This window comes from Hyla sarda, chromosome 1 (assembly GCF_029499605.1).
Source record: "Hyla sarda isolate aHylSar1 chromosome 1, aHylSar1.hap1, whole genome shotgun sequence".
Lineage (NCBI taxonomy): Eukaryota > Metazoa > Chordata > Amphibia > Anura > Hylidae > Hyla > Hyla sarda.
This window is the reverse complement of record NC_079189.1, coordinates 90,036,704-90,051,165: the sequence shown is the minus strand read 5'-3', so window position 1 is coordinate 90,051,165 and position 14,462 is coordinate 90,036,704. Positions and strand designations below refer to the sequence as shown.

The 14,462-nt window shown below is 41.5% G+C and overlaps 1 protein-coding gene across 1 annotated transcript in view; it reads right to left on the bottom strand.

The window, feature by feature from the left end:
- GABRB1 (gamma-aminobutyric acid type A receptor subunit beta1) overlaps window positions 1–14,462 on the bottom strand; it is a 664,745-nt gene that overhangs the window by 18,517 nt on the left and 631,766 nt on the right. Inside the window, exon 8 of the mRNA XM_056557403.1 lies at window positions 12,697–12,947. Coding sequence (XP_056413378.1) covers window positions 12,697–12,947 — 251 coding nt within the window. The remainder of the gene's footprint in view (window positions 1–12,696; window positions 12,948–14,462) is intronic.

Sequence of the window (14,462 nt, the reverse complement as noted above, 5' to 3'; positions counted from 1 at the left end):
TCAGGCACTTCAGCTGCAATGGTTGCAGCACTTGTGGAAGACGATGTATATCTCAGGATGTGGTGCTCCGATAATGTAACGAGGGGGTGCCAGCTAATTAAGGATGCAATACATATAGCAAAACATAATTGGAAAAAAGCTGCACTCACCCACTCAGTCGGTCTTTTTTGCAGTGTCACAGAGCAGGGCAAGTGGATTGCTGGAGAGCAAGAGACACAGCTCTTAGGTGCGGGGGGCGTACCAGAGGATGACGACTAGTTTCACGTCATTACAGGCTCTTCTTCTGGTCAGCAGTATGTCATTCTGTCGTAGGGAAGGTGCTTATATACAGGTAAGTGATAATTTACTTCATTTAAAACAGGTGTACATATCAAACAGCATTAAAAACGCATTCCTTTGTTTTTAATCTCTATGGAAATAAGGGATGCAAAAGCAAGTAAACAAAATATTTGTGAGATCAAAGAAATGAGGAGAGGTCATTTCTCTCATTTAACCCTAATGGGCTCAGAGCCTGCAGATGTATGATCCAATAGGATATGACGATCCCCTCCTGGGGGAACATTTTCTATTCGTTCGAGGCCAGCAAACTTCAAATGACCAATGTTATTTTGGTAATGTTCTTTCATATGTAAAATAACACTCGTTGTGCCCTTGCCAGCCTGGAGTGAATAGAGAGGTTCACGTGCGCGTGTACATAATTTTCTTTTTGCTTTTCCAACGTAGTAGAAATTACACGTGCAAATTAATGAGTACATTACATAAGTCGTTTGACAGGAAATATATTGGTTTATAAAAAGGTTCTCACCCCAAAGAATAAAATTTTGTTTATCTAAATTTAGGTTGCAATATTTGCAATTTTTGCATGGGAAATTCCCTTTTGGGATGGACATAGTAAGCCAATTTTCCTTTTTCTTTTGAGCTGTATGTTTTTCATTTTTTATCATGTCACCTATTGTTTTCGTATGCCGAAAGGTGATGATGGGTCTTTCCTTTGCACATTCATGTAGTTCAGGGTCATGTTCGAAAATGTACCAATTATTTAGAATGGTTTTCTTTATTTTTTCGTTCATACATGTATTTGCAAAGGAAAAAACGCATCTATTGTATTCTGTTCGGTTTTTTTCTGTGTTTTATGCAGCAGATCCTTTCTATTCTTTTTTTCAATTTTTGTTGCAGCTTGTTTAATAATTTTTTTGGGGTATCCTCATTCGCATAATCTATCACATAGATCTTTTAACTGGTGTTTGAAAGTTTCAGGATTACTGTTTACTCTTTTTAATCTTAGCATTTGACTGTATCGGATCTTATATTTTACATATTTTAAATGAGAGCTATCATAGTGTAACAGGGAATTTTTTGTTAAAGCTTTACAATACCCAGATGTTACCAGGGTGTTATTTACCATTTTCAATCTTACATCGAGGAAATCTAAACATTTTCCTCCATAACAATTTATGAACAGCATGTTCATATTATTAATGCCGTTCCAATATTGTACAAACATGTCAAATTCTGTCTTTGTGCCTACCCAGACCATCAATATATCATCCACATATCGGAGATAATATTTAATGTATCGGATATATGGATTAGTATGTGTGAAGATACATTGCTGTTCGAAAACTGTCAGAAAAATATTTGTATATGCACATGATACAGGAGTGTGCCATGGGCCTGCCTGTACCATTGTCCATCATGCCTACGACATTGATTTTAGAACAAAATCAAGGGCTTCCCTAAGTCAAACGACTTACGTAGTGTACTCATTAATTTGCACATGTAATTTCTACTATGTTGGAAAACGAAAAGAAAATTATGTACACGCGTACGTGATCACCTCTATTCACTCCAAACCGGTAAGGGCACAACGCGTTTTAGTTTAGGCTGCATTCACACCACGTTTTGTACATATGGGTGCCGGATCCGGCTGGGGGAAGGGCAAAGCGGGCGCTCCCGTACCCCAGCCGGATCAGCCTGTGACTCTATTTACGTTAATGAGCTGTCTGGAGTCAAGCGGTGACTCTGGTCGGCTCAGTTTTGACCAGTATGCGGTTTTGGACCGGACCTAAAACCGTAGTAAACTACGGTTTTAGGTCTGGTCCAAAACCGCATACGGGTCAAAACTGAGCCGACCGGAGTCACCGTTTGACTCCAGTCGGCTCATTAAAGTAAATGGAGTCACGGGCTGATCCGGCTGAGGTTCAGGAGCACCCGGTTTGCCCCTCCCCCCGCCGGATCCAGCACCCGTATGTACAAAACGTGGTGTGAATGCACATCACCAAGAACATCACCAAAATAACATTGATCATTGGAAGTTTGCCGGCCTTGATTGAATAGAAAATGTTCCACCAGGAGAGGATCGTCATATCCATCTGCTTCGTAGAGAAGCCTATTGGATCATACATCTGCAGGCTCAGGGCCCATTAGGGTTAAATGAGAGAAATGACCTCTCCTCATTTCTTTGATCTCACAAATATTCTGTTTACTTGCTTTTCCATCCCTTATTTCCATAGAGATTGAAAACAAAGGAATCTGTTTTTAATGCTGTTTAATATGTACACCTGTTTTAAATGAAGTAAATTATCACTTACCTGTATATAAGCACCTTCTCTGCGACAGAATGACATACTGCTGACCGGAAGAAGCGTCTGTAATGACTTGAAACTAGTTGTCATCCTGTGGTACGCTCCCCGCACCTGAGACCTGTGTCTCTTGCTCCCCGCTTATCCAGCAATCCACTTGCCCTGCTGTGTATTTTTTGCTATACAGATTTGATTCGCTCATCCCTACTCAGGAGCTTAGCCTTCTTCATACAGGGTGAATGCAGGCTGCATTCTGTAGCTGAAACCTGCTATCAATGGCTAGCATCAGAGGTAAAGCCAAGAGAGAGGTAAAGAGTCAAAGAGAAAAGTAAAATGACATCTCACTGCAATAAATTGCAGTGTACTGTAAAAGCTGTTGAATGACTGCTGGTACAAACCCCTGAGGGGACCAAAATAATCCCCCTCGAATTAATAAAAAGGGAAAACCCCAAATTAGAAATTAACAAGTTTTTCTCTTTTTCAAAGGGGTACTCTGGCGCTAAGACATCTTATCCCCTATCCAAAGGATAGGGGATAAGATGCCTGATCGGGGGGGTCACGCCGCTGGGGACCCCCTTGATCTTGCACGCAGCACCCCGTTACAATCAGTCCCTGGAGCATGTTTGCTCCGAGTCTGATTACTGGCGATCATGGGGCCGGAGCATTGTGATGTTACCGCCCCGCCCCCTGTGACTTCACGCTCCGCCCCCTCAATGCAAGCCTATAGGAGGGGGCATGGCAGCTGTCATGCCCCCTCCCATAGGCTTGCATTGAGGGGGCAGAGCATGACATCACACGGGGGCGGGGCCGTGAGGTCACAATTCTCAGGCCCCGTGATCACCAGTAATCGGACCCGAAGCGAACATGCTCCAGGGACTGATTGTAACAGGGTGCTGCGTGCAAGATAACGGGGGTCCACAGCGGCAGGACCCCCGCGATCAGACATCTTATCCCCTATCCTTTGGATAGGGGATAAGATGTCTTAGCGCCGGAGTACCCCTTTAAAGAGATCAGAACAGCTAAGTTCCAGCTAATGTTGGAGCATGTGTGTAGGATTTTTATTTTTTTGCAGCCACTTCTAGAGTCGGTAAAATTATTTAACAGAAAAAAAGTGTTTATTCACTTATGATCTCTTCTATTTTAGGCTAGCAGACCGTTGAGGGGTGGGGCTTAACTATGGTCAGGGCTTTCCCTTCTTTGTCTAAAGAAAATGACAAGATCAGAGGAGTATTGTTTTTGTTATTTTTTGTGCATTTTCTATGTTTAGTGTTCCTTCTTCAACCTTTTTTTTTTTTACTTTAGTATTTGTTAAAAATTGTCTTTTTGTACTTGCATATTTATTGATTTGCTCACATGAGCATTTAGATTATAAGTCAGAGAACTGAACTATTACAAAACAGAGAAAAGTAGTGTGAGATTTCCTGGTATCCTGTTATTTTCTTGGCAAGAGGAACATCTTGAAAAGGTGATATTTTGTCTAATAAATGCTGCATTGATTTTAAAATAGTCGGCAGAAAAATAAAAGAGATAAATGTTAGTACAATGAGTCGAGGCTAAATTTACTGAAGAGGGTCAGGCATACTAGCATCAGAATAGAGAGAAATGATTTTGGCAGCAAAATCCTGTGCTAGCATTTCTCCTGCGGTGTTGCTATCAGTGTGTGAAGAGTGGGAGAAGAGGGTTGCATTGACAATCCAACACAATGGGCAGCACATTGAACACATTTTATATGTGGTCAGAAACTTGTAAATAACTCATGAGAAAATAAAGTTATGTTAAAAACAAGCACATCATTGTTTTTCTTGTGAAATTCCCAAAAAGGTTGATGTGTCACATGACCCTCTTCCTATTGAAAAAACAAAAGTTGGATTCAAAATGGCCAACTTCAAAATGGCCGCCATGGTTGCCACCCATCTTGAAAAGTTTCCCCCCTCACATATACTAATGTGCCACAAACATGAAGTTAATATCACCAACCATTCCCATTTTATTAAGGTGTATCCATGTAAATGGCCCACCTTGTAGATAGGATAGTGCAGTTGCCCAGGGCCCCCATCCAAAAGGGGCCCCTGAAAAACTTTAAGGCATTACTAACACTACTGCATTTTGTGCAAAATCGCTGTAAAATGCAGTGCTTTTAGTATAGTCCTGAAGCTGTCCGGGCTGCAGAGGGCCCACAGACATCACACTCAGACTTACTATGGACCTTCTAGGACCTGCGATGGAGGGGGGGAAGGGATAAATATATATCGCTGCCTACCCAGTGTGTAACCACTATCAGATATTGTGGGGGGGTTAAGATTTTAACCTCTTGAGGACACAGCGCAACCAAAAAATATTATTTTGTGGGGAAATTGAAAAGAAAACCGCAATTTGGCATATTTTGGAGGATTTTAGTTTTCATGCAGTGCACTTTATGGTAAATCTGACAGGCTCTCTTTATTCTGTAGGTCAATACGATTTAAATGATATTATACACTTTTCTATTATTGTACTTTAAAAAAAACTCAGACTCAAAATAAGTTTGTTTAAAATCTCCCTATTCTGACCCTATAATGTTCTCATTTTTTCTTATACAGGGCTGCATGGATGTAATTTTTTTGCGCTGTGATCTGAAGTACAGTAAGGAGCATGAAGGTGGGCATTATTACACAGTAAGGGGAACATTATTACAGGGTGGGGCATTAAGAGGAAAACTATTACTGTGTGAAGAATAAAATGAGCATTTTTACTGACAGACAGCATTGAAAGGAACACTGTTATAGTATATGTGGGCGCTATTACTGACAGGCAGCACTGAGAAGATCACTGTTTAGTATATGTGGGCGCAAGCACTGGTAGGCAGCACTGAGAAGATCACTGTTATAGTTAGGGATGTCCCGATACCGATACTGGTATCGGGGCCGATACTAGCCATTTGCATGGTATCGGGGACTCGTTTAATGTCCCCGATACCATGCCCGATACCTGGTGCCGCTCTGCTGCCCCGTTCTCCCATCCTCCGGTCCGCATTGCGTCGTCCTATGGAGGAGCATGTGACACACACGTCACTCCGCCTCCTCCCCTGCACCCAGCGTAACGCTATGCAGGAAGCAGAGTGACGTGTATGTCACATGCTCCTCCATAGGATGACACGATGTGGACCAGAGGACGGAAGAACGGGGCAGCAGAGCGGCAGCTCCAGCACCCGACCCGAGGAGGTGAGCTGCCTGCAAGGAGGGGGGCTGCTACTATGTCTAAACGGGGGGCTCTGCTGCTGTCTAAGCGGGGGGGCCCTGCTGCTGTCTAAACGGGGGGGGGGTGGCCCTGCTGCTGTCTAAATGGGGGGGGCCTGCTGCTGTTTAAATGGGGGCCCACTGTCTAAAGGGGGGCTGTGGTCTACAGGGGGGCTGCTACTTATGTCTACAGGGGGGCTGCTACTTATTTCTACAGGGGGGCTGCTACTAATGACTGCCGGGGGGCTGCTGCTAATGTCTGCAAGGGGGTACTACCTACTATTAAAGGCAATCTTACAGAAGTCACCAGCACTAACTTAAATCTATAGGTAGATAGTGCAGGTTACCCAGTTTCTACCGCTGCTCACCATGTGGTCATCGGTTTCACCGCCAATGCAAATTCCCTGTTCTGCCCAATGGAGAAGAGAGAAATCTTGGCTCATACTACAGCAGCCTCCTCCATTGTACACAACAAGGAACCCACATATCATACGGTAAACAGTGCCAGAAACCGGGTCACCCTGGTGTCAGATTCCCTTTAAAATAAAAGTACTCGTACTTGGTATCGGCGAGTACTAGAATTAAAGTATCGGTACTCATACTCGGTCTTAAAAAAATGGTATCGGGACATCCCTAGTTATAGTATATGTGTGCGCTATTACTGGTAGGCAGCACTGAGGAGATCACTGTTATAGTATATGTGCGCGCTATTACTGGTAGGCAGCACTGAGGAGATGACTGTTATTGTATATGTGGGCATTTTACTGACAGGCAGCATAGAAGAGATCACTGTTATAGTATATGTGGGCATTATCACTGACAGGCAGCACTGAGGAGATCACTGTTATAGTATATGTGGGCATTATTACTGACAGGCAGCACTGAGGAGATCATTGTTATGGTATATGTGGGCGCTATTACTGGTAGGCAGCACTGAGGAGATCACTGTTATAGTATATGCGGGTGCTATTACTGATAGGCAGCACTGAGAAGATCACTGTTATAGTATATGTGGGTGCTATTACTGATAGGCAGCACTGAGAAGATCACTGTTATAGTATATGTGGGCGCTATTACTGATAGGCAGCACTGAGAAGATCACTGTTATAGTATATGTGGGCCCTATTACTGGTAAGCAGCACTGAGGAGATCACTGTTATAGTATATGTGGGTGCTATTACTGATAGGCAGCACTGAGATCACTCTTATAGTATATGTGGGCGCTATTACTGACAGGCAGCACTGAGAAGACCACTGTTATAGTATATGTGGGCGCTATTACTGATAGGCAGCATTGAGAAGATCACTTTTATAGTATATGTGGGTGCTATTACTGACAGGCAGCACGGAGAAGATCACTGTTATAGTATATGTGGGCGCTAATACTGATAGACAGCATTGAGAAGATCACTCTTATAGTATATGTGGGTGCTATTACTGATAGGCAGCATTGAGAAGATCACTTTTATAGTATACTAGCTGAATACCCGGCGTTGCTCGGTTTTTTCCTTCCTAATCCATGTTGGGGAGGAAAATAAACAAAGGAGGAAGCTTTTGACTTCATATGCAGTCCTCATATATTGTTGTCATATCCCAACCCCACATCCTGACCTCCTATCCAGACCTCCTATCTCGACCTCCTGTCCCGAGCTCCAATACAGTCCTCCTATCCTGTCCTCCTATCCCGACCTCCTATCCCGACCTCCTATCCCGTCCTCCTATCCCGTCCTGATATCCCGTCCTCGACCTCCTATCCCGTCCTCCTATATCGACCTCCTATCCCGACCTCCTATCCTGCCCTCCTATCCCGTCCTCCTATCTCGACCTCCTATCTCAACCTCCTATCCCGTCCTCCTATCCCGACCTCCTATCCCGACCTCCTTTCCCGTCCTCATATCTCAACCTCCTATCTTGACCTCCTATCCCATCCTCCTATCTCGAGCTCCTATCCTGACCTCCTATCCAGACCTCCTATCCCGTCCTCCTTTCCCGTCCTCATATCTCGACCTCCTATCTTGACCTCCTATCCCGTCCTCCTATCTCGACCTCCTATCCCAACCTCCTATCCAGACCTCCTATCCAGACCTCCTATCCAGTCCTCATATCCTGTCCTCCTATCTTGTCCTCCTATCCCGACCTCCTATCCCGACATTCTATCCCGACCTCCTACCCGACCTCCTAGCCCAACCTCCTATCCAGACCTCCTATCTAGTCCTCATATCCCGTCCTCCTATGCCGACCTCCCATCCAGTCCTCATATCCTGACTCGTAATATGTGTACCAGGTAATGAAATAGCTCCAGCCTAACTGAAATTATATGGGAACATACATTTCCCTTTGATTTGCATGGGACTTAAAAAAAAACCCTGACCCTCACAAATGGGGGTAGTTAAGGGTTAAATTAACTATTCTATATTTTAAGTGGACATATAAGTAACATGTGACCAAGTATTATCGAAATATCTCCAGCCGTTTGGAAGTTATGCAGTACCATATATTTCCCATAGACTTGTATGGGACTTTAAACATAAGCCCCGCCCCTTGCAAATGGGGGTGAGTAAGGGTTAAATTACCTATCCTATGTTTGTTGTTGACATATAAGTAACATGTGTGCCAAGTTTCATGTTAATATCTTTAGCCGTTTGGACATGATGCTGGAACATACACACATACATACACATGTTGAGTTTTATATATAGATGTGGGTGCTATTACTGACAGGCAGCACTGAGAAGATCACTATTTTATTTTTATTTTTTTCGTGTAATACCCCACACAATGCATCAAATTGATTTACATGGCTTTCCTCCCAGAAGAAACCAAATGTATAGATGATGCTCTAGGAAGCTTGCAAACAGTTTGCTGAAGACAAGAAGAATAAGGACATGGATTACCAGAACCATTGCGGGCATTTATCATTGTCTTTAGGGCTTTTTTTTTGTTTGTAGATTTGTTTCTATTTAAATGCAGCGCTGCACCTAAGACTATTTTTTACGCCTTAAAAAAGAGCATGGTCTTGTGCTGTGTCAATGAATTTATCAACTGCGACTTTTGCAAAAAAAAGTCACAAAACCCACCAAAAAGTCACAATGCTACACCAGCCCAGACCTAGCATAGCTTTTTGGTGTATGTGAAAAGTGAAATTTCTGAAAATGTGTATCCTCACAAAATTTATCAAATGCTCTGCAACCATTTAATAAAGTCACACACAAAAATAAAATATCACACACAAAAACAAAAAACAAAAGATGAACTAAATCACTAACATCTTTCTTAGTAAATGCCCCCCCCCCCCCTCATGTCCTGTGGTGTGATGAGACCAAGATGAATGTATTTGTGTCAGTTGGTGTCAAGTGTGTGTGGTGGCAACCAGGTGAAGAGTATAAAGACAAGTGTGTCTTGCCTACAGTCAAGCATGGTGGTGGGAGTGTCATGGTCTGGGGCATGATTGCTGCTGGCACTAGGGAGCTACAGTTCATTGTGGGAACCGTGAAAGCAACAAGTACTCTGACATACTGAAGTAGAGCATTAATACCCCCCCCCCCCCCTCCTTCATTCAGAGACTAGGCTGCAGTACAGTATTCCAACATGATAATGACCCCAAACAAGCCTCCAACAATACCATTGTCTTACTAAAGAAGCTGAGGTTAAAGGTGATGGACTAGCCAAACATGTCTCCAGACCAAAACCCTATTGAACATCTTAGGGGCATCTTCAAACCGAAGATGGGGAAGCACGGGGTCTCCAGCTCTGGGATGTCCAGCTCTGGGATCCTCCAGATCTGGGATGTCATCATGGAGGAGTGGAAGAGGACTCCAGTGGCAACCTGTGGAGCTTTGGTGAACTCCATGTCCAATAGGATTAAGACAGTGCTGGAAAATAATGGTGGACACTCAAGAAATTTACATTTTGGGTCCAATTTGAACATTTCTGCTTAGGGGTATACTCACTTTAGTTGCCAACGTTTAGGAATTAAAGGAGTCCGGCGTGCACTTTTCTCATTTTATCCCGTCCGGGCTGCAAAATAAAAGAAAACACACTTTCTCTTACCTGCCAACGAGCCCCCGGAGCTCCGGTACACTCCGATACAGGTGTTCGGTCCCCGTGCTGTATTCTTCTTACTTCCTGTTAGCCCGGCACGTCACACGGAGCTTCAGCCTATCACCGTCCGCAGCGATGTCCCGCCTCGGCTGGTGATAGGCTGAAGCTCCATGTGATGTGCCGGGCTAACAGGGATAAAATGAGAAAAATGATTAAAGTACTCCTTTAATGACTGTGTTGAGCTACTTTGAGGGGACACAACATTAAATGCTGATAAACAGGCTGTGCACTCACTACTTTACATTGTAGCAGTGTCATTTCTTCAGTGCTATCACATGAAAAGATGTAATAAAATATTCACAAGAAATGTGAGTGGAGATACTGTACGTTGTATGAGTTCCTGCTACAATAGACTAAAGAGAATCACAAAAAATCTTGTTCAAACAAATTAGATATTTTTGTAAAATTTAGAATAAATTAATTTGATTTGAGTTGATTTGATCATATCTACTTACTGTGACTTGCTGACTTTAATAAAGACTTACTAAGAAACACAGAGGACCCTTCCTTATAATGTCTGTATGCATGGATCATGCAGATCATTTAGAAACCCCCTTTAAATAGATTTGAAAGTTGCATTCTTCTATTTTGCCATTCAATGTTTCCTTCTATTTCACTAATAAGCTGAGTGGATAGGAAAAAGCTGATTTCCATAAGAACGTAAAAGAAACATTAATGTTCATAATCTTAGAAGATTCTACACCCACACTGTGTAATAGCAGAAGAGAAAAAAGGCTAAGCCAAGAGTGCACCTGCAGAAAAAAATGATCATAAATGTATTCAGATGGAACAAATGCAGGCATAAACATCACACATTAGATCTAGAGATAAACATAAAAAGGTAGGATCAAAGACAACCATTAAAATATATAGAAATATAAAAAAAGTTTTGCCAATTACTTCAGGTACACACCCAAAGTTAACCCCTATGTTTTGAAGCCACCCTTTATATATGTAATATGTTCCGCTCATACCTTTTGTACAATAGAGTAAAAATACAGTAACTGCTAGCTAGTGATACTTTCACAGTCCTCAGGTGTTGTCTGGTTAAAAGAGTATTGTCATCACAAAAACTTTTTATATGTTGTTAATTAATGTATTAGGAACAACTTTCTAATACCATGTCATAAAAAAAAAAATATATATATATATATATATATATATATATATATACATATATTTATTTTGACCACTAGGGGTCTCCCTACATGTCCTGGCCACAAGTCTCTCATAGAGTTCAGACTCATGCATGAGTCCTAACTCTCATAGTGCAGCCTGGACACTGGCGAGCACAGCGCAGCTCCCTGCCTGTCAATCAGACAGCCTGGAACGAGCGCTGTGCACGCTGCATGGCGCACCTCAGCTACATTGAACACTGCCTGCAGGGAGCACATTTTATGAAGGAAACACTGGGCGAAAATGAAAAAGAAAAAGTGCAGGGGGCAGGTAATGAAGAGGGCAACATACCAGCAGTATAATATAAAGCAATGGCAATGTTGGCAGGTTCTCTTTAAGAGATTATATTATATATAGGTATATTAGGTCAATTTAGAAATAGATTTGAGAGCAACTACGACGAGTGTCTATGTTGAGTTCAAGGAGCACCATGCAATGCCTAATATCGCCTGCAGGAGCACTGTGTGGAAATTGAAAAAGTGCTGGCAGGTTACCCACATTTTAAAGGGGTACTCCGGTGGAAAACATTTTTTTTTAATCAACTGGTGCCAAAAAGTTAAACAGATTTGTAAATTACTTCTATTAAAAAATCTTAATTCTTTCAGTAATTATTAGCAGCTGTATGCTACAGAGGAAATTCCTTTTTTTATTTATTTCTTTTTTGTCTTGTCCACAGTGCTCTCTGCTGACACCTCTGTTCGTGTCAGGAACTGTCCAGAGCAGCATAGGTTTGCAATGGGGATTTTTTCCTGCTCTGGACAGTTCCTGATACGGCATCAGGTGTCAGCAGAGAGCACTGTGGACAAGACAAAAAGAAATTCAAAAAGCTAAAAAGTACTGGAAGGGTAAAGATTTTTTAATAGAAGTCATCCACAATATTTTGCATCAGTGTTTTTAAGCCAAGATAAGGAGTGCAACCTACACAGAGAAAAACTATAATGGAAAGGTTTGCGCCTCTCCTGTGTTTTGGACCCACTCTTAGGTCTGACTTAAAAAACTAATGAAAAATATTATCTGTGAAAGAGACCAGGAGCTACCAGCAACAGGACACCCAGTGGTGTTTTTAAAAAGTAGTGCAGTACTCTTTACTTAAAAATATATCTCTAATGCAAGTGATAAATAGTGATGAAAAGCAGGGGCCATGTTTGTATTCGCAATATTTCACGAATATATGGACGAATATTTTTATGTTCACGAAATTCGCATATTCGCTATGTTTGTTTTTTTCATGCAAAAATTTGTAATGAAATTCACATAGTGTGCATGCGCAATTTAATCTTTCACCTTAAAGAAGGGAGGGACCAGTGTCCAGTCTGGAAGTGCCGATATTCACATAAAAATTTGCATAAAAATTTGCATTAAAAAAGCGAATATTCGTCATTACGAATATATATCCCGATATTCTAAATATTCATAAAATCGCGAAGTGCCGATATTCGCGGTGGAATTCGCATCTCGAATATTCGCACTCAACACTAGTGATAAATACTATAAGTTTAAAAATATTTTTTATACAATATAATACTGTATCTATGCTACAAAATGTGCGGGTGGTTGTGTCATTAAAATGTGACTGAACCCGACGGAAAAAAACGAACAAATTCAGTTCTATTTCCTCTTACCTGAACTTTGTTCATTTCCAGTTTATTTTTCTCATTACTCGCTTTCTCTGCTTTCTCTGCTGCTTTCTTCTGGAGTTGAGGACCTTTTCCGAAGAAGATGTAGTTCACAAACGCATATTCCAGCAAGGCCAAGAATACAAATACAAAACATCCCATCAAATAGATGTCTATAGCTTTGACATAAGGGATTTTTGGTAGGGTCTCTCGGAGATGTGTACTGATAGTGGTCATTGTCAGCACCGTGGTTATTCCTGGAAGACAAGTTTAAAGTCATTCTTACAATAAATGTAATAAATTCATATATTTCTCTAACTAAAGTGTCTGAAGAAGTTAGGCTATACAGCATGTAAACTCTGAAATAACTGATAAACTATATAAATAAATATATAAATACATATGTATAAATAAAAATCAGCATGTGTATGTATATATGTATCTATGTTCTAGCGTTGCTTTCAAATCGCTGGAGATGTTTTGACATAACTTGGTACACGTTACCTATATGTCAGCTAAAGGGGTACTCCAATGGAAAACTTTATTTTTATTTTTTTTTAAATCAACTCATGCCAGAAAGATAAACAGATTTGTAAATTACTTCTATTAAAAAATCTTAATCCTTCCAGTACTTATTAGCTGCTGAGGAACAGAGGAAATTCTTTTCTTTTTGGGACACAGAGCTCTCGAGCGCAGTGTCCTTTGCTGACATATCTGTCCATTTTAAGAACTGTCCAGACTAGGAGAAAATCCCCATAGCAAACATATGCTGCTCTGGACAGTTCCTAAAATGGACAGAGATGTCAGCAGAGAGCACTGTGCTTGTGATGTCAGCAGAGAGCACTGTGTTCCAAAAAGAAAATAATTTCCTCTGTAGTATTCAGCAGCTAATAAGTACTGGAGAGTTTAAGATTTTTTAATAGAACTTTCTGGCACCAGTTGATTAAAAAAAAAAAGTTTTGCACCGGAGTACCCCTTTAAATATGTAGTAGAGTTAAAATAATCCTAACCCACTGCCATTTTCCAAGATGTTTTTTTTTTCCTCTGAAGTCCCATGCAAGTTTATGAAACTTCTGGAACATCTCCTGATGGTGTTACTCTTGGGCTACAGTGATTGACCAGGACTTAAAAACATCCTGCCAACTGTCTGGCTCACAGTTGCAAAGAATAGTTGGTGGAGAAAGGGGGGGGGGGACGGTAGATATGAGGTGAGGATGGGATATGTGGTTGATACATGAGGACAGGATTTGAGGTTGTGATATGAGGATGGGATATGAGGTCAGGATATGAGGTTTGAATATGAGGACAGCATATGAGGTTTGGATATAAGGATGGATGTAAAGGAAAAATGAGATATAAGGATGGGATAGGAGTTTAGAACATAAGGATAAGAGAATAAGATGGGATATGAGGATAGGATATGAGGTAGGGATATAAGGAAGGGATATGAGGACATGATATGAGGTAGGAATATTAGGTAGGGATATGAGGACAGGATAAAAGGATGGGATATAAGGACGGGAAATGAAGACGGGATATAAGGTATATCAGCATGGGATATGAGAGGAGAGTGTCTTTGTTGCACAACCTACATTATTAAACTGTTCTTCTCACCCATGGACCTGATCACTTCCTGGTTTCCTTTTGGAATTGTTACCCTATGGTTGTCATGAAACAAAGCACACACGTACGGACAATCCCCTTACCAGAAGAACCAAAGATGGGATATAAAACAGTCCTGAGAGATCAGGAATCCACTTCTTATATCAAAT